The 24,796-nt window shown below is 40.2% G+C and overlaps 2 protein-coding genes across 3 annotated transcripts in view; both read left to right on the top strand.

Annotated features, from left to right (window-relative positions):
* The window catches only part of cltcl1 (clathrin heavy chain like 1), a 61,314-nt gene extending 47,111 nt beyond the window's left edge, over positions 1–14,203 (top strand). For both annotated transcript variants that reach the window (XM_002931888.5, XM_004910576.4), the window contains 11 exons: positions 1,367–1,524; positions 1,969–2,133; positions 3,390–3,497; positions 3,593–3,760; positions 4,279–4,428; positions 5,837–5,968; positions 7,838–7,948; positions 8,990–9,160; positions 9,762–9,983; positions 10,101–10,176; positions 11,838–14,203. In XM_002931888.5, coding sequence (XP_002931934.3) covers positions 1,367–1,524; positions 1,969–2,133; positions 3,390–3,497; positions 3,593–3,760; positions 4,279–4,428; positions 5,837–5,968; positions 7,838–7,948; positions 8,990–9,160; positions 9,762–9,983; positions 10,101–10,176; positions 11,838–11,977 — 1,601 coding nt within the window. In that variant the 3' untranslated portion in view covers positions 11,978–14,203. The remainder of the gene's footprint in view (positions 1–1,366; positions 1,525–1,968; positions 2,134–3,389; positions 3,498–3,592; positions 3,761–4,278; positions 4,429–5,836; positions 5,969–7,837; positions 7,949–8,989; positions 9,161–9,761; positions 9,984–10,100; positions 10,177–11,837) is intronic.
* Positions 14,204–23,898: 9,695 nt separating this feature from the next.
* Positions 23,899–24,796, top strand: part of slc25a1 (solute carrier family 25 member 1) — a 30,104-nt gene continuing 29,206 nt past the window's right edge. Inside the window, 1 exon segment of the mRNA NM_204060.3 lies at positions 23,899–24,185. Within this exon segment, the coding sequence (NP_989391.1) occupies positions 24,029–24,185 (157 nt within the window). The 5' untranslated portion in view covers positions 23,899–24,028.

The following is a 24,796-nucleotide window of genomic DNA, read 5'->3' as shown; positions in this document are numbered from 1 at the left end:
AACAAAACACACTGTAAGAGTAACCATACACAGCAGGAAGCAAAAAGAAGCCACAGCTCCTTTTCTATATTTAAATATGTATTATTTAATGTGTCCCATTAACAAACTAAAAAATATCTCCTGCTTTAAAATTTGTTGGAATTGTGTTTATATTGGTCCATGCTTGAACAGCTTTATTCCTTAGCTGCTGGACCAAAATCATCCCAACATGCAGCTCTTAGCTTAGTTCACTTGTCTCTGGAGTCAATATGCCCTGTTTTCTGTAACTGTATTGATGCTGGACCAGGTTATACAGGTTATAATGTAGCATCAGAAATAGCAGATGGTGGTCAAGGAAAGGAGAAAAAGTTTGCAACTTGATGCAACAAAGGTTATAGAAAGAAAAATCATCACCATTTCTTATATAAGTGTTGAAAAAGATTATGATGATATGGCGCTCCTAGCCAACGCTTTCAAGGTCTCAGTTAAGTCATTATAATCAGTGTGCCTAATATTTTGGAACCCCCTTAGTGATTTTTTTTTTTGAAAGGTATATTTTATTGCTTTTCATACAAACCAAAACATAAAATAACACATTTAACAGTACAATAAAGAAAATATGCTGGTCTTTCTTTTCAGGTCTATCATTAAGACTTGTTACAAACATCAGAGGGGAAGGTGTAACAGTACAAAGTTTAGGCATGGATTTGGCGGCAGTTATAGAATATTGGGTTCATCAACCTACTGGGCTAGGTGCTCAGGATGTGATGGAGAGAAGTGGGAAGGTGCCAGGGATTTTACCATGTGAATGGGAGTGGAGTCCTTCAGTTTCCCTCCAGGTCACACCAAGGGCCCCAAACTTTATCGAATTTATTGGGAGCGCCCCTATTCTCATATGTAAGTTTGTAGAGAGGGATAACTGCATTCACTAGATTCTTCCAGGCTGTGACGGTGGGGAGGGTAGCGCCCATCCAGTGCATTGCAACTGTTTTTTTTGCATAGAACAGTAATATTCTGTAGCGTAGCCGGGAGCTATTTTGAGCAATTATAGTGTCTAAAACTCCTAGTAAGCAGGTTTCAGGAGCGGTCACAGTGGGGAAGGCTAAGTTATTTGATAGATATTTGGTCACTGCTGACAGAATTTAGCAATATGGGGGCATGACCAGATCATGTGGAAAAAGTTAGCTGAGCTTGCTGCACATCTCGGGCATTGATCTGTTGGGGTACGGCCCATCTGGTGCAACCTTAGTGGTGTGATATATAGGTGATGGAAGGTTTTATACTGTATTCCCCTTAGTGATTAAAGCTTTTCCTTACCCTTTCATATGCAATGCTGTAATTATTTCTATTTCTGCCAACCTTTATTTTTTTTTCATTTGTGCTACAGGTAACTGGGAAGACTTGGTTAAATTCTTGCAGATGGCAAGGAAGAAGGCCAGAGAATCTTTTGTAGAGACTGAACTTATTTTTGCACTGGCGAAAACAAATCGTCTCTCTGAGCTTGAGGAGTTTGTCAGTGGCCCCAACAATGCCCACATTCAGCAGGTACTCATCCCTAAACGACATTATTTTTCACATGTTTATAAATCGCCAACATATTCCACAGTGTTGTACAATAGATGGATATATACATCAAACATACACATCACATGCAAATACAGACCCATACAGGGGGTAACAAGGCCCTGCTTAGTAAAGCTTGCTAAAGACTCTTCCCTTGAGCACTTTTAATGGTTATAATGAAATAATCATCCGCCAGGGTAGGTCCATAGTTCCAACACACCAACAAAAAGAGCCCAGACACTGACTCACAAACAGCCATTGCGCTAATAATGCCAAGTGTTCTGTGCTACACCTTGGCTATGCATCACACTGAGTTGCAAGTGAAGCAATAGAAACAAGTCAGTGTTTAACTTCAAAATTCAATAACTGTGTGCAAGCACATTTCCTCCTTGTGTTAGTAATGTGCTATTATTTTTGTAACTGCAGGTGGGAGACCGCTGTTATGAAGAAGGCATGTATGATGCTGCCAAGCTGCTCTATAATAATGTTTCTAACTTTGCTCGTTTGGCATCTACATTGGTACATCTTGGGGAATATCAGGCTGCTGTGGATAGTGCAAGAAAAGCCAATAGCACCCGCACTTGGAAGGAGGTAAGGCAACCTATGCTGTGCCACATACCTACTATATATGTCCTCAGTTCGAACACTCACATCTTTTGGTGTGATAAATGGTATTTCTGTCAGTCTGATGAAAAATATGAGTTTAGGAAATGCCAGAATACTACTTCCATTAATGCATAATGCCAGCTAGGACCTCTGGTTCCATTGAAAGCAAACCTTAAGGGTGAAGACACACAATACTACTAGTAGCAGCTCCTTGTCATGACTACAAAAATAGTTATAAAAAAATCATTTACTGATAATTCTCTTGGTGTGTCTTAGAAGATGCAATTCCCAGTTCTTTAGCAGGCTATTTTCTCGTGTTAAGTAGCTGAGACAAGTAGCTGCTACTAAGTAGCTCCATGTGTCTTTGCTCTAAACTACAGTGTCCAATGACAGTCCAATTCTGTCATTAAACTGACACTGTCAGTTCTTCCTACTTTGTGGCAACAGTTTGGGGGAAGACCCTTTCCTGGTGTAGCACAATAACACCCTCATGCTCAAATCAAAGTCCTTACAGAATTGGTTGGTTTAGGTTGGAAGTATAAGAACATGATGTAGAGCCCTGACCTCAAGCCAACTGAATGCCTGTGGATTGAATGAAAAGCCAAGTGCAGACAAGGCCTGATCCCCCAACATAATTTCTTAATTGTACTCATATTTTTGTGCCTGATAGGAAGCAAATCCCACCAACAGTTTTCCAACATCTAGGGGCACGTTTACTAATCCACGAACGCTCCAAATGCGCCTGAATGTGTTTTTTTCGTATCTTGCTCGTATTTTTCGCAAGTTTTTCGTCGCCATCGCGAAAAAATCGGATTGTTGCGTCAAGTAAGTTTCGGAATTCATTCAAGCTTCGGTATCGTGACTTTCCTTGGGCCAGGTTGAAGCTGCAGAGTGCCATTTATTCCTATGGGAGGCTTCCAAAATCATGCAAAGTCGGAAAGGTTTTCCCAAAAAGTCGCGAAAAATACGAAATGATGCAACGGCAAAGCGCGATATTTTCGTTTCCAATCCGAATTTTTCCCATTCGAATTCGTGTTTTGGTAAATCTGCCCCTAGTGTCTTTCCTTTGGGAATGAGATTTTTGACAGGAAGGCATTGAATATTTTTGGCCAATTAGGGTATATAGTGAAAATGCACAAAATGTTGGATTCCTATATCATAATCTCTCTAATTTTGTGATTCCTTATATGTTTACAGTTTATGCCTGCTTTACATATTTTATCCCATTATTTTTCTCTCAGGTCTGTTTTGCTTGTGTCGATGGAACAGAGTTCCGCCTGGCTCAAATGTGTGGCCTGCACATTGTGATTCATGCAGATGAGCTTGAAGAGCTAATCAGTTATTACCAGGTAATGCCTCAGACTGTTTAGTTATCAGTCCTTCATATGTACCAGGCATGCAATTTATTTCCACCTCTCCCATTAATCATTCTTCTCTTCCATAGGATCGTGGATATTTTGAGGAGCTAATTGCTCTACTAGAAGCAGCATTGGGTTTGGAGCGAGCCCACATGGGAATGTTCACTGAACTCGCCATTCTGTACTCAAAGTTTAAGCCTCAGAAGATGCGGGAGCATCTAGAGCTTTTCTGGTCACGTGTTAATATTCCCAAGGTAAGAGCACAGAAGTTCACACAGAATTTGCCAAACAATATTGCCAAAATAAATGATTATTTTTTAATAACGAGTACAGATATAGGACCTATTATCCAGAATGCCCGGGACTTGGGGCTTTCTGGATAAGGGATCTTTCCGTAATTTTGATCTCCATACCTTAAGTCTACTAAAAAATCATTTAACCCAATAGGATTGTTTAGCCTCCAATAAGGATTAACTATATCTTAGTTGGGATCAAGTACAATGTCCTGTTTTATTATTACAGAGAAAAAGGAAATCATTTAAAAAAATTAGAATTATTTGCTTATAATGGAGTCTATGGGAGATGGCCTTTCCGTAACTTTCTGGATAATGGGTTTCCGGATAAGGGATCCTATACCTATATTGATAATGTACCAACATTTTAGAAGTTCCAAAGCTGTTTCACAATGTTGAAGGTTTGTTGTATATTATTATAGGACTCCTGGTGTGTAAGGTTAATATGCATATGACAGTGGATTTGCTTTTCTTCATAGGTCCTGCGGGCAGCTGAGCAGGCCCACCTCTGGGGTGAACTGGTCTTTTTATATGATAAATATGAAGAATATGATAATGCCATTATCACCATGATGAACCATCCAACCAGCGCCTGGAAGGAAGGACAATTTAAGGATATTGTTACCAAGGTAATTCCCTATATTCTATGTGGTGATTGCCATTGCTAGCAAAATTTACACTAAAATAAATCTTGTATTCTGAATTTTTATACGTGAATTTTTTTTGTTTATGGTATATGTATATTGGCTAGTTATTGAAAAGGGTAATATCTGCTTTGTGTGATTTTCTGTTACAGTTATTGTGAACCCTCTACCCTAGAATGTTTTTACTAAATGCAGTCAGATTCTAAAGAATTTGCTGTAAAATCACTTCATGAACTCCATACTACTTTTTTTTTTTTTTTTTTTAAATAAAGAAAATGCTTTTAATTATTCAAAGTAAAAGGAGGCAATATGCAATAAATCTAAAATGTTATTCTATTGCATGTGAGGAGAAGTAAGGGCTGGCCCAAATTTAAAATTGTCTAACTGGGTTTATACATGTTACGCAGGACTCTTGAAAACAAACAACATTTGTATGGTGTCTGGTATTTGTATTTTTTTCCTTTACTTGCTGTGTTAAATGCTACATGCCTTGGGGTTATCCTTGATTCTGCCCTGTCCTTCACTCCTCATATCCAATCACTTATCAAATCATGTCACTTTCACCTAAGAAATATCTCCAAAATCCGATCATTTATCACCCAAGATGCTGCCAAAATTCTTATTCACTCTCTTATAATATCTCGCCTGGACTACTGTAACTCCCTATTAATTGGCCTTCCCCTCCAAAGACTGTCCCCTCTCCAGTCCATAATGAATACTGCTGCCAGGCTTATACACCTCTCCAACTGCTCCTCCTCTGCCATGCCACTCTGCCAATCCCTGCACTGGCTTCCCCTACCATCCAGGATAAAATTCAAACTAATGACCCTCACATTTAAAGCAGTCCATAACTCTGCCCCACCCTACATCTCTGAACTTATCTCTAGATACCATGCAACCCGCTTGTTACGCTCCTCTACTGACCTGCTCCTCAACTCCTCTCTCATTCCCTCCTCACACGCTCGCATTCAAGACTTTGCAAGGGCTGCCCCCCTTCTCTGGAATTCGCTCCCACAAACTGTCAGACTTTCTCCCAATCTCTCTGCCTTCAAGAGATCTCTAAAAACACATATATTCAGAGAAGCTTACCCTAATCTAGTTTAGCAACACCCTGTGCCACACCTCTCACAACTCTGGTCCTGCCCATTCCCACACCTTGAGTCTCAACCCTTCTCCTTGTAGATTGTAAGCTCTTTTGGGCAGGGCCCTCTTCACCTCTTGTATCGGTTATTGATTGCTTTATATGTTACTCTGTATGTCCAATGTATGTAACCCACTTATTGTACAGCGCTGCGGAATATGTTGGCGCTTTATAATAAATGTTAATGTAATGTACATACTTGTATTATACTCCTTTCATTGCACCCTTTCTAACAAATAATTATCATTATAGGTTGCCAATGTTGAGCTGTATTACAAAGCTTTGCAGTTTTACATGGAGTACAAACCTCTTTTAATCAACGACCTCCTCATAGTATTATCTCCACGTCTAGACCACACTCGGACGGTCAACTATTTTTTTAAGGTATATATTACTGTCCTACTTATCTTAGTTACCTATATAACTATCTTGCTATCTATTTAAATGTTTATTTGTGACCCCAAAATGCTTGTCACTTCTGACCAGCCAGCCAGAGAATAGTGGTGATCTAGGCAAGACTAACACTGCAAGCTAACACTGTCGTATAACCTCATGTAAAGCTTGCAGCCTCTCTGTTGCTGTGAAGCCACAATAATGTTGAGATCATTTTCAGTTTCCATGGATGTGAAAAAGTTGACATTTTATAACCTTGGCTTTTTTTTTTTTATTGCAACAAAACACTGATTTATTTCAACGTGAATGGGAAGAATCAGCCCATAGTTACTAAGACTTAAGGGACACATTTACTAAAATTAGTTTTTTTTTTCTGGCCTTGAAAGTCGTATAAACTCGACATGTTATAAATTTTAATTAAACTCGATCATTGCTTGTATTTATAAAATGTCACGATAATGCTTGAATCATTCATTTGACTCCCAAATTTTTCAATTTGATAGCATTATTAAAACTCAAAAATTCGAGTTTAAACAGATGTTCGTTTCCATGAATCCTTTTTATTTTTTCCCAAACAAGGTTTGCTTTAGCAGCCATTTTAGGAGCATTGGCACTCTTGGAAAACAATAATGTTTAAGTTTCACTTGAAACTGGGTGAAACTGAAAACAATGATGGGATTAAGTTGACAAAACATTAATAAATCACAAATTATGTAAGTAATTTAAAAACTCCAGTTCTGGCAAAAACCCATTCATAAATCTCCAAATTATCTTATTATTTTGAGCAGAAAACTCTAAAATAGTGATATCTGAGTGTGAATGATAATTTGGTAGTCTCATGGCCCATGCAATGTTTAAAAATTAGTTTATGGGGGATTTGCACACTCTCTCTCTGTGCACAGGTATAAATTGGAGTCAAGGTATCTAGAAAATATAATCAATCTGAACTGTTTCATAAATTATATTCCTCTGTCACAAGACAAAACAGGCAAAACACATCTAGTAAAAAAGCCATTTTATTGAACTGATGTAATCATGGATGCATGTTTCCCCTTTGTTTTTGGATTTGTGGCATACCTATGCTACAGCAGACCTTTGCACTCCTGCCGTGCCAGTCAACATATACATGCACGTGGCTGGGGGAATTCTTTGTTAAGGAGATGCAGGTGCCCATGCAAAATTCAATTTTCACAGTTGATTTGAACTTCCATTATTCTGCATATTTGTACAGTTCATTTTTACATTCACACAGTCATATAGTCAAGTGGTTTTGTTACAGAAGAATGTATAGAGTTTAAAGGGGAACTATTGCAAAAATTACAATGTAGTATAAGCTTTGTCTCGTGGGCATGTGTTTCTGAAATAATCAAGTAAATGCCTCACTATCCCTCTCTCAGCTACTTGTCTTTCTTCATGCAGAAGTCAATTGACAGGTAGATCTAATACATCCCCGGCTTCCTTTCCTAGTAGATGTGTTAGAGCTCACTCAAATAATCGGCTCTGGCACAAACAAAATAAATGACGTCTTGCATGTAGAGAACCAGGATTTCTGCCAGATCTGGTTATTTAGTAAGAGTGAGCTCTCATACCTTTTCTAAAAGCGTGTAACCCACCAAAGGATGTACTTGACCTGTCCATCAAAATCTCATAATTTCTTCCTGAAGAGAAAATGAAGAAAGACAGATGATAGGAGGTGGTGAATGAGTGGTCAGGAACAGGACAAAATTTTAACTGGTTATATTTTAACTGGTTATATATATTTTTTTTAAATCAAATGAAGCTTGTATTACATTTTCGTATTCGCAATGTGCTTTAAGTAAATTGGTACTGACCTAAAAAAATTTTCCTAATATTCCTTAGGTCAATCAGCTGCCCTTGGTTAAGCCGTACCTCCGCTCAGTGCAAAACCACAATAACAAGTCAGTAAATGAGGCTCTCAATAATCTACTGACTGAAGAGGAGGATTATCAGGTAAATTGTCATGGTTTATTTGAACTGTTCTTACTAGGATTATAGCACATTAAGGCTAATGAGGATGGCGTCTGACTGCAGTGTCCTGTTACACCACATGTATTTTTATAAAAACATAGAAGAAAAAATGTATAAAAAAAGTAGAAGGAGAAAACCCCAATGCAGCCAAATCTGCCCAATATTTGTGACAGCAATGACATCTGCCTATCACTCCTCTCCATACAGTATGTGCAGTTACAGGTAGATGCCATTGCTGTCACTGTCTGCAGACAAAATTGTGCCTTATTGGTATTCTCTCTTTTTTGAAAAAATGCTATATTTGACAATCAGGGCCAGATTTATGAAGGCTTGAGCAAATATAAAGAAAACGCTACATGAGTTAAGGAACTCAAACTGGGTTGCGGACAAAAACACCTCGTTAGTTGAGGTCTATTCCCGAGTGGGCTTTTTTTTTAAATAATAAAAAGTTTGGCAGCACTGAGATGGCAAACTTTTTATGATTTAAGAAAGCTTGCTCAGGATAAAAAAAAAAAAACTCAGCTAATGAGGTATTTTTGCCTGAACCCCCATTTCTGATCTGGTGAGTTATTTTATTCCAGATCATGACCAAATTCCACCTATTTATACAGATTATAAGTAAAATTTAGTAATTTAAATATCTAAATTGTGAAGTGAAAATTGGGTAGTTTAAATTGATTTAGGAAGAAAAAGCCTATGCCTTTATACCATTACTTAGGGGCAGATTTATTAAAGTTTAGAGCTTAATACATAAAAACTCACCAACGTTCTATTCATTCCTACGAGATTTTTACAAGCGTATTTATCAATGGGTGAAAGTAAGAACTCACCATTTAATAAATACACTTCTAAAAATCCTATTAGAATGAATAGAATGTGGGTGAGTTTTTTTGTATTAAGCTCTAAACCCACATTTTAATAAATCTGCCCCTTAGTGTTTGTTAATAAATGGATAATTACTATTGCATTCACATATCAGTTTGTGAACTGTCCAACAGTAGCTTGTATTTTCATTACTTTCAGGGTCTGAGAGCATCCATCGATGCATATGATAACTTTGATAACATCAGTCTAGCCCAGCGACTGGAGAAACATGAGCTGATTGAATTTCGCAGAATTGCAGCTTATCTGTACAAGGGAAACAACCGTTGGAAGCAGAGTGTAGAACTGTGCAAAAAGGATCGACTGTATAAGGTGGGATCAAAGGCCCATTAAAACATGTTTTTGCCATCTAAGACTAATGCTTCAAAGGGTGGATTTCAGCCAGAAAACATAATTTTCTAAAGATGGCCATACATGGACACATAAAAGCTGCCAACATGGCCCTTCCCACTGACAGGCCTGCCTGAAAGATATCTGGCTGATTTTCATTTGAAAATTGTTTGATTTTATTGGCCAACAAGACCACTTCTGCATATTAATGTGGTCTTCATCTGACAGGTCTCTAGGCCACACCATGTTATTTGATCGGCCGATTTGGCGGCGTGTGGGTGGCCAAATCAGGCCCAGATCTTCTAGTGTATGGCTAGCTGTGATTGATTTGTATACCCTATTAGATGTATGGACTGGTACGGACTTGGGTTAGGTCTGTTTATTTTACAGCAGACACCTCCATCAGCAGTAATTTATACACAAAATAGATTTCATTTGGGTTGGATTAAAGCCATGATCATTATTTGTTTTGTATTTTTGAATAAACAAAAAAAAAATCTTTCTGGACTGATGGTCCGTGTTGCATAAAATGCCATTATTATTGGATTGATTAGTTACCTGTCACTGATGTGTACTTTCACAGGATGCCATGCTGTATGCTGCGGAATCAAAGGATACTGAACTGGCTGAAAATCTGTTACAGTGGTTTTTGGAAGAAGGGAAGCAGGAGTGTTTTGCCGCCACTCTGTTTACCTGTTATGACTTGCTGCATGCAGATATTGTGCTCGAACTTGCCTGGAGACACCATATTATGGATTTTGCTATGCCTTATTTCATCCAGGTCATGAGGGAATATCTTACTAAGGTAAGGGGATTGTGCCATGATATACACACTTGCACAAACTCCCAGTTTTGATACAGAATGGTCGATGAATTCCTTTTGCTTACTTCTCAGATTAACCTGATCTGTTTTTGATCTAAGGTGGACAAGCTGCATGCTGCAGAGAGTTTGAGGAAGGAAGCCGAACAGGTAACAGAACCTACCCCAATTGTTTTCGGTAAGTATCTGGAGCAGCAGTTTTACCAGACTCCATGATTCTGATTCCATCACTGTATTATGTATAGAGGTTGTTGCAAATTATCAAGCATAAAATGAGGTTGGCCTGTAACATAAGCTATAATAATTGTACTGGTTTCAGATCTGCTATGTACTAATAATCTGAATTACTTACTGTTCAGTCTTGTAGTGTGAAGTTTATATTCTATATATACAGTATAGTGTGAGTGGGTCCCTAAGCTCAGTAAATAAAAGCAAAACAGAGGATGTGCAGTGAATCTGCAGAAAAGAAAATGGGGAGCTACTGGGGCATCTTTAGTGGCACAGCTCTTCCCTGCTAAAGGGCTGTGGTTGCCTTGGGCTGGTACAGAAGCCCAAAATATAATGTACAACATTTCTGCCCTACTTCTTTAGATAAGCTTTAGTTCTCCATTAAGGTGCTGTGGCAGAGATCATTGCACAAAATTTCACAACAATGAAATGCTTTGAACATCTGCAGCAATGTTTGAATGAAAATAAAAAGGCTACACATGAAATTGTACATTATATGTATATAAAATGCAATGCAAATGGCAAATAATTCTAATGTAGGGTCAGTAAGCAATCCATGAGGAATACATTATTTCCCTCTGTGTTGTACTGGGGTACCTGCAGCCCACTGGAGAACCTGACCTTTAGGGATTCTCTGCTGAAAAATTGATTTTGCATTTTCATCCAAAAATGTAAAGGAGAAGACCGAGAGAAAATGAAATATCCTGGAAAGTAGAATTGAGGTTTCTACTGTCTCAGATACTGTTCTTTACTGATGAGATCTCCATTTCCACAGAAGCACTATTTTCCATAAAGAATAAGTAACTAGCTATTTTAGGTTTCAGATATGAAAGAAAATTAATTTAAAACAGAATTGTCATGCTGTGATGCGTGACTTATATGGCTAATCAATTACATCTGACTATTTGATCCTCAACAAATTTATCTAATTAGGGAACCAGCTGATGCGAATGTAAATGCATCTATGATTATTAGTTTACACTAAAGAACTGAAACTTTTAAAGAACCAAAGCACACTACAGATAATAAGAGGGTTACTTAAATATTCCACTAAATGTATCCCAGCTATAAAGTACTCATTTCCATAGGGATCAACAGGAAGTGAAACTGCAAATAAACTACACAAAATTACAGCAGGAGGAAACTCTTTATAATGGTCACAATTCTGTAAACTATGTTACACTTTAGGGAACAACGGCGTGTGAACCCAGCCGTTATTACTCTACATGGGCAATTAATCATGTAATCAGTTTTACAATGCAGCTATTGTTGCTGTAGCAAAATCTGGTATACTTTAATCGAGCAACTTTCAGATGCAGCTCCTTCCTTTAATAAAAAGAATATATAATATTGATTTGTCTGGGAAGCGTGTTGTAACATATCAGCAGCGATGATTGCAGTTTACACTTTACTTTAGTTTCATTATTCAGAAATTCTTATGTAATTCTTAAGTCACATACTTTTTACTACAATCTAAATATGCCTGGGCAATATTATATTTTTAATCCTATTTCTATTAGATTAGCAAAAAGTTATGCATGTTCTTTTGCTGACATGCATACAGCACCTCATGGCTCATTAATTTTACTCTGCCTTTGTTTCTCTCCACAGGTCAGCAACTGATGCTTACAGCTGGTCCTAGTGGTGTGGTGCCACCTCAGCCCAACTTCCCCTATGGATATGCTGCCCCCACTAACTTCACCCAGCCTCCTCCACCCTCTGTCTCTCCTGGCTATGGCTTTAACATGTAACCTCCAAGGACCCCCTGTTCTTTCACCTAGGTTAAACCTGGAAGAGCAATTGGAGCCCTCTTACATCTGAGTTGACGGCAGTTCATCTTGGACACCTTTATTTATTATGTTTGCTCTTACAAGACTATTATCCAAAAAAGGCAGCTTTTTAGCAAGTCACAACCATAATATCTTGAACTTGTTTTTATTTTCTTGGGTTTTTTTTTTTTTGTATAAAAGGGAATGGCCTTGATTTATCAGCACTGATTTCAAGATAATTCCATATGTTAATGGGGCAAACATTCTGTACTGTAAACTATTGCTCATGAACAGCTACAGCACCATATCCACACTAATACCCTTCTCAACCATTGCTTCTTACTACATATCCAAATTCACAGGGAAACAGTCATGGCAAACTGAAATTGCTGCTACATTCAGAAACCAGTCCCAGTTTAGTTAATTCCTATCACGTCAGTAAAACAGTGTCCCTAATCCTCTCCATATCATTGAGAAGGACCGGCCATGTTAAGAACCAGAGAAACAAGGGTTTGTGGCATGAAAGCTAGAAAGGAGTGTAGATAATGTTATAAAGAGCAGCATTGAAATGAGATCTATACCCTTGCCATACCAACTGGAGTACAACAACATTTGGTACAGAATGTTTTAAGAGGTTTGTGCCTTTTATGCATTTTATGTTTTCTCCTGTTATATTTTACATAATAATCATGTTGTATTTCCTGTAGTCAAATATATTGCATTGTCAGATTACTAGTCAAGCTGATTTACTGGAGAAAAAATGTATTCTGTCTCCTACTATTTGCCACTTGACATTTGTATGTATGTTTATGGACAGGTAAGACCTTGATTATTTGCCATGGTTTTTACATATGGGCCTTGTCTTCTGTACCCTCTGTTGCTGCATCCAAGCTCATCATTGTATTGCAGCAGTATACACTACATCAGTGTTCCCCAACCAGTGGCTCATGAGCAACATGTTGCTCCCCGTGGCCACAAAGCAGGTGCTCATTTTTTAATTTCTGGAAAGGAGGCAAGTTTTAGTTGCATAAAAACCAAGGATGATGTCAAGCAGAGCCTTCTGTAGGCTGCCAGTCCATGTAGGGGCTATTAAGTAGCCAATTATAGCTCTTATTTGCACCCCCAGGAACTTTTTCCATGCTTGTGTTGCTTCCCAACTCTTTTTCCATTTAAATGTGGCTCACTGGTATAAAAGGTTGGGGATCCCTGCACTACATGTTGTATTTACTCATACTGCAGTTTTGCAAACTCCCTTGAATTGAGCATTCCAAACCCTATATAGAGAAACACTGAATTGAGAGTCGGCTACAATGTTACTCAGCCTTTGCTAGATTGACTGCTAAATCTCCATGCTCTTATAATTCTGCACTCCATGAGTGGGAAACTAATTTTAATCAACGTTTTCCTGGATCAAATCTTTTGTTGTTCTCATAACCCATACAGTGGAATCATTCAACAGTTCTACTCTGTCTTAACTGGTTTATTTGTTGGTCTGCAGTTTAAAGGAAAACTAAAGCTAACATTTCTTTTTAAGACTATGCATCTACAAATAATCTAATGTTACTAAAATGAAAAATAGCACAAATATGCCACTGAGAAATCAGACCTGAAATCACGAAAGGCTAAATATCTATATAAACATCTATAATATATAATGAAATCAAATACGGAATTCCATTTTCAGCAAAACACTGAGATGGCAGTTGTGAGGGAATATTAAACGACATACTCCTTAAAGCTATAAGGGATTGCTGGCATTTTTGCCGACAGTGCTGCAAGGGACTGTGTGACTACTTGGAGAAGAAACATTTTTTACAGTGGTTTGTCTCATTGGTCTGTCACTTTAATATTTGTGCTGTTCTAACTTCCTACACATTTCATGTGCTGCTTTTACGGGGAGAAGTTATTCTTTCTGTTCTTAAACACAAGAACCCCCAGCAATATGCAGCTGCTCAGAAAGTGGTTATTGCTATGAAAAACTTCTTCTCCCTACTTGATGGGGAAAACAATGCATGATACTTGCAGATATTACTAGTGCTCTCCATTTCTAGGTAATATAAAAAGCAATCACAGCAATGTGTTATTTTAGCTATAGTTTTCCTTTAAATATAACTTTTTATACATCAAGCCAGCATGTGCCAAACTGTTTTTTCTGTAGATGTAATACTATGTGTTTGTGCATTAAAAATACATATATATTATATACAACTATCTTTTTTTTTTTTTTATATAAAGCATACCCTTGTTAAAAGCTCTAGTTGCGGAGCCATCAGATCCACTGTACGGAAACATGTCAGCCTCATGCTAATGTACAAGCTGAACAGCATGCTAATCTGTGCAATAGTTTAGAAAGTGGAATTACATAAAAACTCCATCCAACTAAGGAACACTAACAGTAGGCAACAGTAACAACATTTATTGTATGAAGAGGATATTTCCTCTGAGCTGCCCTATTCTGTATCATCAGGGCAAATAACAAAGGTGAAAATGTGAATGCTTATCCTTTGTCAGTTTTGTACAACACTGTAGCATGCATATCATTTACACTGTACAGGTATTGGATCATTTATTCAGAATGCTTGGGAGCTGGGGTTTCATAGATAATGGATCTTTCCATAGTTTGGATCTCCAGACCTTAAAGCTGGCCATACATACACCGATGATATGGTCCGGAACCTAGTTTTGTACAATATTCGTTGCATGTATGGTGGATCGACGAGACAACCAATATCGCAAAGGCTGCAGATATCTGTCGTCTCGCCGATCTGCCAGGTTAAAAGATTTTGATTGAAAAAAATCTGCGTTCAGGGCTGATTTGGCAGGTGGAGGTAGAAATACTATTGTTTCTACCTCCACATCTGATGATTCAGTCCTGAACGACAGTGAGGGAACGAACGATCTTTCCTGCGACCGATGGCCACCTTAAGTCTGCTAAAAATCATTTAAACATTAATTAAACCCAATAGGTTTGCCCCCATATGGACTGATGTAGCTTAGTTGCCAGCAAGTATAAGGTACTGTTTTATTATTACAGAAAAAATATTTGCTTCTAACAGGTTCTATGGGTGATGGCCTTCCTGTAATTCTGAGCTTTCTTGATAATGGATCCCATACCTGTACCTTAAATTGCAGATTTATGCATTTGTTTTAAGGTATTATTGACAAGACTAACATTTAACAAAGCCAGTCAAACATTTATGAACAAGTCATATTTAACATGCAAAAGAAATGCGTTTGAGCAACACCCACCTTGTCATATGTCACAGATATCCTGTTGTCGTGATTGAATGGGTTGGTGAAATTGTCTTTTTCTGTTTTTTTCTTTGACTTCTTTCTCTAAAGGATTTCTTCGGTGACTGTACAAAAGGCAGCCATGGTTTACATTTTCCTTGCTTATTAATTCTTTTCAGTGTGTAATACTTTTGGTGCTTTAAAGGACAACTAAAGCCTAAAAAAGAATATGGCTAGAAATGTTTAGCTATGTGTTTTGGGCCCTTGTATCAGCCCAAAGTCACCAAAGCTCTATAGAAATAAAGCCCCATGCCCCTGAAGATGCCCACAGTAGCTCTCCATCTTTTGCCTTGCCCAACTACTGCACATGCTCAGTTTGCTCTTGGCTGATGTCAGTGACCTGAGCTTAGGGAGCGACTCACAGTATTTTTCTTTCCCCTGCCTGCTTAGTCTGGTCACTATTAAACATGCATACTAGCCAACCAATCACAGTCCTGTCTGGCTGCTCTCTTAAAAGCTAAAGGTCTTTTGAGCTTGGGGCGAGACTTTAGCCGAATCCTTAGTGGGGCTTCTCTTTCCACCTTGTAATGATCCCAAATACTGAGCTGAGTTACAAATATAAGTTACAGAGGTTGGAAACAGAGGCAGAAGCTGTGACAAAAGTTCCAGTCACTTTGCTGTTACAAACAGCCCCTCTGGGAATAAACTTTCCCATTGTAAAGGTTTCTCTGTATGTAACACAGTGACTGTATATGCACCTAGCCCCCCCAGGGCTAAGGTACAGAATATTACTAGCACTGGGGCTTGCTTTGTTTTGTGTTGTTTTTTTTTTTTTTATATATACAACCACACAACAGACCAATAACTTCTCTCAAAGTGTTTATGAAGCAGTTGCATGGGGGTGTGTGTGCATTACACACAGGGAGAGGCCAAACTGTGACCCTCTGCACAAGCACTATGTTCCTTCCCAGACATGCTGATTTGCATATGCAAAGTGACTGACACTGAGTTCAGAGTTTGTGTCTCACTATTATAAACAGGCTGTGTATGGAACCCCCAGTCTGCTCAGCAACCCTTTGCTTTGGTCAGTGTAATGTGAGTATAAGAGAAAGTCATTTGTAGAAGGATAGAATTCAGAATGTGTTTTTAGAAAAAGCCCCAATTATCTCCTGAGCTGATATTTTGGGGGGTGGAGATATGATAATATTTGGGAGTCTGTTGTAAACAAGTTATGTCTAAATACTGAGCTAAAGCTTGTTTGTATTGATATCCTGTAATAAACTGTGTGTAATAGGGCAGCACTAGTTTATATGTACCTGTACCTATGATGCACCTGTGTCTCTGTGCCAATGGGATCATTTGTAGGTTCCAGCTAGTTCTCTATGGGGGAAAAAAATATATAAACAATATATCAGCCATTTTGATATTATCTTACATATAGAGATAATAACATAATTTCCCCGTCATTATATGGCACAGGAATCAGACATGGGGATAAAGGGACAGACTTGTTCAGTGCTGGGAAACTGTGCTTATTGCTCCCAACTCCAATTGCAGGAACAGAGAACAGGGAGCCGGATTTACTCACATCAGCTGGGATTCTCATTGGGGGATTCTTTTGCATATTTATGCAGCCACTGGCTTTGTGCTGTTGTTTTGATAATTTACTACGTTCCCTAAGCTTAGCCTCCCAACAGCAGCCCAGAGCAAACTGAGCATGTGCAGGAGCCAGATCTTATAGAAGATGGTATAACAAAGTAACAAGATGGCAGCCCCCTTTGGACAACTTTGAAAGCATAAATCATCATTGTAATTAGGCTTCTCAACCTCTGGGCTTGTGCAGTAAGTTCATAATGTTTATGTTTATGTTCAGTATATAAAATACAGCATTTCTAATGATTTTCTATTTTAGGGTTTAGTTCTCCTTTAAAAACCATATTGCCACCCATTTAATTCATTTTTATTTTAATGTTCATGTGTTTTTGTGTTTGCCCAGTCCTTTCCAGGCTACATGTTTCTTTAACATTTTATGTATTGAAGTATTTTTCTTTAATTTATGACTATGAATATTGTACAAATCATGGATATTATAAAAAAAGAAAAGCTCTTTATAACTTGTTAGCTGAGCCATCCTCTAATTGTGTTCTATGCATGAAATGCTGCTGATTAAACCGTATTCCATTCTGGAAGCCATGCAAATATTTAGAACCTGAGTTATGGATAGGCCTAAGTGGAATTATATACCAGGAGCCTGACTGTTCCAATTGTAATATATATTATATAATTCCCATTGTCCACAACTGTATGAATGATTCAACAAAATCTCAAACTTTCACTTAAAGCTCTCTGCTTTTGGTTAGAAGGTTCACAATTCACCAACCAGGCAGGCAGTTCATTGGTACCCTACCTGGGTATGTGGTTTAGCTGCAGGTCTCAGCTCTCCCACCCACCCATGATGAAGCAAGTTTCTCCTTTTACCTCCAGAGTGATGTATCTTCCGGTCCATGGTGACGTCACTTCCAGTCCAGTGGGTCCCCAGGTTGGGTGGTAAACAAACCCATTTCAGGTGTGGGTCAGGTAACCGGACTGGGTAGGGAGCTTAATGGTGGTCCGAGTCACATAGTGGGACCAGGTTCATCTAATGCAGACAACGTGATCTGTTTTTGAGTCTCTCTTTACGGTAACTGGGATTCACTGTGGCAGCATTCCTGTCACTTTTGTAAGTAAGAGAGATATCGTCCACTAGAAAGGCACCGACCATTACCTTAATTCACCATGTGGTTAACTATTGGCTCAGCCATATGAATATGGCATGGATGGCTTGGTGTTTACATGGTGAAGCTGTTTCACTGGGTCATGAGAAGCCTTCTCGTGTTTTTGTTGCTATTTGCCATAGTTTTTAATAAAGCTTGTATAATACATGTTGGCCCCTTGCATTTAGAAATTGCTATAGGTTTCTCATATCATGGAGTAGGGGATGAGTTGTATACTGAGCACATGATAACTGATTTTCAGTAAAGGTAAAATATTATGGCTTTTAAAATTCAATGTCTTTTTCATGATTGTTTACTGTCATCTTAAAAACATACTAGAAAATGGTATCAGGTTTTCAGGTCACTGATCCAAGGAACCAAAAAAACAGATGATTAGTGAGACTTCAGTGTTGGTATTTATTGCTTATATTTATAATTAGGCTCTCAACTGTTTATATTCCATTCTGACAGGTTTGAAAATGTCATTTGCAGAAGTGCCGTGTTGACAGATACTAAACAGATACTATTAGTCAGTGTATTGGCTGCCTTTTTTTGGCCCAGATAAAGCTCATTTCATGTGTCCTGAGTATGTCAGACCTGGGCTCCCCTTTGGCACTCAAATACAGCATGAATCTGGTAGCCCAGAGCTTCAGTGGCACTCACCCTATTAAAAGCCCTGAGTTTATGTCAATGAAGCAGGCATATTGCTCCTATTGGTTCTGAATATAAATGTGCTGTTGGACAATATGATTGATTTCATATTAGAGAATCATTTGCTGAGTAATGATTGTACCATCAACATATTCAAAGACCATTTAAACTGTATTTTTTTTTTTACAATATTCAAACACTGTAGCAGCTAATCCAGAATAAAAAGTATAATTTGCTTGAGAACATGTGACTCCATCATGTGGTGTTGCTAAAAGTGTAACCATTGCCGGTGTAGCAAGAAGACAGTATTGGCAGCAGATATGTTTCTATTTTGTATCTATAAAGGTACATCTTTATCTTACCTTATGTATGAGCTACTTTTATTTTTAATGTGAAAAATTGCTATTCAATTTAAAGTTTATCATTTGTATTAACTGTGCAGGTTATTTCATGTTCTTTATCATTTAAAGACCAATCATGTTAACTCTTAATTATGAACACGAGTTATTTAAATTCTTGTACTGCTACATACACACGTTCCATTTCAATAACTATAGTTTGGTCAGAACAGCATATACGATCCTGCTTGGCATGGCAAATATCAAGTAGCTGCATTCATTGTGCAGCCTTGAAAAGCTTTGTGTAGCATGTTCAGATGCGGCCCAAATTATGCTACTTTTTCAGGCCACTAGAGGGCCATGAAGATTATAAAGGGAGTGTGCGTTTTGGTTGGGATCCAGTTTGAATGAATATATAAAGGTGGCAATAGTCTACACCAGTGCTGTCCAACTGGCGGCCCGCGGGCCGACCCCCCTCTGTGTGGCCCCCCACCTGTCTGGCTGGTTTGATGGCTTACCTTTGAGTAAGCATTAAATGGTATCAGTACTGAGATTAACTGGCCCCCTGCATGGTACTCACCCCAGATTCAGGCTGTAATCCCCCTGTATTGTTTAAACATGTAATCCCCTGTGTTTATCACACCTTTTAATACCTGCATTGTTCACCCCCTGCAGTGTTCACACCTCAGGCTCAGACTGTAATCACCCACATTGTTCACTTCTTCACACCTCAGACATAAGTACTGTAGGCAGAGTATGGCACATACAGCCAGCATAGGTCAGGGAGGGTATGGCACACACCGGAAGGGTAGGGCAGGCAGAGTATGGCACACACAGGCAGCATAGGTCAGGGAGGGTATGGCACACACAGGAAGGGTAGGGCAGGCAGAGTATGGCACACACAGGCAGGGTAGGGCAGGCAGAGTATGGCACACACAGACAGCATAGGACAGGCAGAGTGCTGCTTGTGTGTGCCATACTCTGCTTGCCCTATGCTGCTTGTGGGAGGTGAACCTGGCAGGGGTTTGTTGTGGGAGTTTGTTAGCAGTTGGAAATAGCCATTAAATGGTCCATAAGGTATGTAATTATGTACTGGGGGTTGCTCTGCTATCCACAGGGGAGGAGGAGGCATATGGAATTTAAGGGTATATCTTAATATGACATAATTCTTTCACATATGAATGATGGTTGATATCACCACAGTAAGGACCAAGCATTTGGGATTTTGCTGTGCTACCACCATTGTGATAAAATAGGTGTGGTTTGAAGTGGGTGTGGTTTCAAAAAGGGGAGTGGTCAAAACTGCCTTCCATTAGCGGCCCTCCACCATGTATGCTAGAGAAATTCCGTCCCTTAGCACTGCAGAAGTTGGACAGCACTGGTCTACACCAATGGTTAAAAGGGCACTTTTTTATTGCTGGAATATTGAAGATGTATGTCTTGATTGATGTGTATTGACTGTATCCAACTTTCTTACTTGATGCTTTGCCCCTGCTGTTGTCTACTCTGACACTGAACTTTAACAGATGTCTTGACATCTTTTAGTGTTTCCATTTCATTTCCAGCTAGAAATATCCAAAACAAATTATACAAATATTAAATGAACAAAGTGCCAAAGTATATTTAGGAAAGCAGCCCAGTGTGTTTTAATTCCACACAACAGGACACAACAGAAATTGTTTATAGAACCTTTACTGTTTACCTTTACTGAGGCTAAAACCTGGTTGTGTCTGTTTTAAAATTAATATTGCCAACAATCCAAAATAAATATGGAGGCTGCATGTGCAAAATGAGTAGTGCTTTATTTAAATATTAGCGGCTAAGCGCAATGTTTTAGCATATTCCCTTTTGGAGAATTCTGTTTAAATAACATTTTTAGAGTGTTCCTTGTTGTTACATGGTTTCCAATATCAACTCTAGCAGGACAGCCTGGCCTAGGGCTGGTCCATTTTGGGTCAAGGAGACTAAGTGATATAAATGGAGACCCAAGCCAGTGGGTCAAATAGAGTGAACTTTGAGTTGAAATGACTATTAACAACCTTCGCTATTTTAAAACACTAAGTCAGTAAATGTTGCAACAGTATTATGAGCTAAGGGAGGCCCGATTAGGCATAGATTTAGGGAAAGGTCACAAAGGCCTTTTCTTAAGGTGGCACATCGTTAGGGGTGAAAGGCTGCCCAAATATGCTACATTAGTCCAAGTGGCCAGGGGCACCTATGCTGGTCCAGGTTTAAACAGCTGTTAAATATGCTGTGCTGCCTTCCCAGAACCCAATGTGGCTCCCTTGGTTGTGATTTGAGTGGGTGCTGTTGTTCATGCATACTGCCAAAGCTCCTGTATATCCTGGGAAGGAGAACCCAAGTCAAAGTCTGAAAGCTTTAGGTGGTCATCTCATTTCTCCTGGAAAGCATGACACAATGAGCCTTAGGCTATCACACAGGTTGCCTTTCCAGTGGGATGTCCCCCAAATATGACATTCCCCTCCATACGTTTGCTTCTTGCACGGAATTAGTGGGTGACAGGTGCTGTTGCTTTAGTGCAGTGAGTGGACAATGTCACAATGCCCCTTCTGCCACAATCTGTCAGAAAATTAATAATAATGATGCATAACTGACATTACTTTTAAGTACACTGGGTCCATAGTTACTGCATTGTGTGCAGTTCTTAATCTGCCCACAGTAATTGCTAATGATATCCAACAAGCCATCTTTCAGACTGCCCACAAAAAAACCTTTTGTCCACCAGAGGATTATCTAGATTTTTTTTTTGGTCTTTTATCTTGGTCCCACCTTCTAAACTGATTTATTTGACCTCCCTTGCTTACATGTACAACCCTAAAGGTGGCCATACACGTACCGATATTATCGTACGAAACCTCGTTTCGTACGATAATCGGTGCGTGTATGGTATGTCGGCGAGTCGACCGATATCGCAGGAACCTGCTGATATCGGACGACTCGCCGATCGGACCAGTTTGAAAATTTTGATCGGGCGCCATAGAAGGCGCCTGACCAAAATTCTCCCTTCAGATCTGAATCGGCAGAAGGAGGTAGCAATCCTATTGTTTCTACCTCCTTACCTGCCGATTCAGCCCTGAATGGTGTGTGGCGGATCTTACGATGTTTCGTGCGACCGATGGTTGTACGAAACATCGTCAGATCGCCACGTGTATGGCCACCTTTATGAAGGTGGTGGTGGGGGGGGAAGCCATCAGTAGTGAAAGACTGCATGGTTGGAATGAGTGTGGGGCATGTACTGAGCCAGGATCCCAGGAATGTGAAATCTGCCACTGTGGCTGAGATAGATTTACGGTGGCCATACATACACACACACGCGCGCGCGCACACACACACGCGTGGATATTATCATACGAAACCTAGTTTCATAAGATATTTGGTGCATGTATGGTGGATTGGCGAGACAACCAAAATAGCAGGAGCATTGGATATCTGTTGTCTCGTCGATCAGGTGGGATGAAAGATTTTGCAAAGGCAGGCATTTAGGGCTGAATCATCATCAGTTTCTACCTCCATATCGGATGATTTAGCACTGAACGTCAGCGGAGGGAACGAAGATCAATGGTTGCAGGAAAGATCATAATTGAGATGAGTGAATACTGACCAATAAAGAAAGGAAACTATATTAATAAGAAATTTCTTACTTGTGTCCTTCCAGCTGTTTTAAACTTCAGCTCCCAGTATTAAGGGCTATGGCACAATGTGCGCTTTCTGTTGGTTTTTCAGCTGGTGGCAAAATGCCAAAATGTATCTGTATCCTTTTTTCAGGCACAAAATGCATGTGTTTCTGGTTTGCGCACCTATTGCCACTAGTACAGCTAACTAAATGCCAGGCTCCATGGGCCTCTTCCCTGCTGGCCTAAGGTCTGATTGTGTAGTTCAGCCACAGCAGGAAGGCGGGGGGGGTGGGCGTGGGCGTCTGTAAATAGGAAATCCCCTATATAAACACTATGGATATTTATTCATATTTAGTCAGCAGTAACTCTAGTTTTTTACGTTCAGCAATGACCTCTGGGAAATAGGGGCCCCCGCCCATGTCCTCTGCGCCCTTCCTGCCCACGTGTTTACACTCAAAACCGAGCCCCGTGACGCCATTACCTGATTAATATTTTCTATAACTTCTGTTGTCTTTTTAAAAAAAAAAAAAAAATTGCAATTGTATTCCATTATAACTCAGGCTACCCAGTAATATGAATTACCAGCAAGTCCCTGTCTGTGTGGCAGTCGGTTTAAAAGCAGGCACTTGGTGAGCGGGGAGCGGGTTGGTCAGCTGGAACATCCAATAGGCTGTCCTTATATCTGCCGATAGACTGGCGGCCGCTGGCCCCGCCCATGTAGCCAGAGGTGTGGCAGGAGTGAATGAGCCGCGGTCGTTGCCACAGAGGTGTGAGGGCAAAGGCGTTGTAATGGCAGGGATCAATGACTTGACTGTATTTGCAAATATATTGCCCGTGTCACATTCATTTATTGCACCACAGCCATTTGTTGGCTAGCTTCCCGCATAACATGAGGCATCGCGCAGGCTTGCTGTGCCACGATTCCCAATGTGTCACAGGTTTCCCTGAATTCCCCGGGCACTTGTGCAGGATGCCGTTGTATAGATGGGCGCAATACAGAGTAGCATTACACACAGTACAGCTGCGCAGAGCTTTGCTGGCAGTCCTGTGCGTATTCCCACAGCAGAAGAGGGCAACCTCCACAAGGGCATGAACTACAACTCCCATGCTCCCTTGCGAGTTGAAGAGCTAACACAATAACAAGCAAAGGTTGCAACTCCCCCTGCGCTGCGCTCCTATTCAGCGTGTTATTTGTCTGTGGTGGCCCCTCCCACTAGGGCGGTACGGAGTCGGGGCTGTCCCCGGACTGGGCGCGGCTGAGGGTGGGAAATAGAGTTAGCTCTGCCCCTCTCCACGGAGCCCGGACACAGTGGCTGCCGGAACCAACGGAACCCGAGCGGCTCTCGGTCTCCACGTTCCAGAGGCAGCAGTTCCACGTCACTGTGTCCGGGTAGCGGCGCTGCGATCCCCACTCTGACCGACATCATGGGCTCCAAGAGCGGCTCCCCTTGCCTCCCCCGATCGCCTCTCCTTGCCCTCACGGGATCTCCTGTGGCAATGCCAGCTGGGTATCGGTCTCTGGCTGCCGCGGCTCCTGCAGGAGGTTCCAAGCTTACTCACCCGGGGAAAGCCATCCTGGCAGGTGAGTGACAGTGAGCCAGCCCTTACTGTTTGGGTGTATGTGGCACCCCATGCATTGGCTCTGTGTTTGTGTGTCTCTAGCAGGGGAAATGCAATGGCTGGGCAGGAGCAATGCCACAGGTGCCAGCTCTAATTCCGTGACATACCCTGTGTAACAACCCCCCCACACCCTGAAATAATGGTTCTTGCTGGGTACAGTGTGGCAGAGATGTCTGGCTTAGGTCTGGGCATGAGGGGGACTGTCTCAGAGCAACAGTTGCACGGCGATACATAGATTTGTTTCAGGAGTCGCTTATTGCTCTCCCCTAACTTACACCATACTTATCCTTTCCACTCTCACTTTAACTTGGCTGCTCTCCAAGCTTCCCTGTGGCTTGGGAACTCTTCATCTAAATGTCACACAGCTCAGCTATACAGCAAGGTGAATTAGAACTGTGTCAGGTGTATCCCTGTAATTGGTTACTGCATATGCCCATCAGCACTGGGCTGGTCCCACCAAGCAGCCTCTAGTTGGGAGTTACACCATAGAGACACTGCAGAGATCCATCAATAAAGTAGCAACTGACACTGCGGGCTACAGTGGCACTATATGCATGATTTCATCCTGCTATC

This window comes from Xenopus tropicalis, chromosome 1, assembly GCF_000004195.4.
Source record: "Xenopus tropicalis strain Nigerian chromosome 1, UCB_Xtro_10.0, whole genome shotgun sequence".
In the NCBI taxonomy this organism is placed as follows: Eukaryota; Metazoa; Chordata; class Amphibia; order Anura; family Pipidae; genus Xenopus; species Xenopus tropicalis.
Note: the sequence above shows the minus strand (reverse complement) of the source record. Positions and strands in the feature narration are given on the sequence as shown.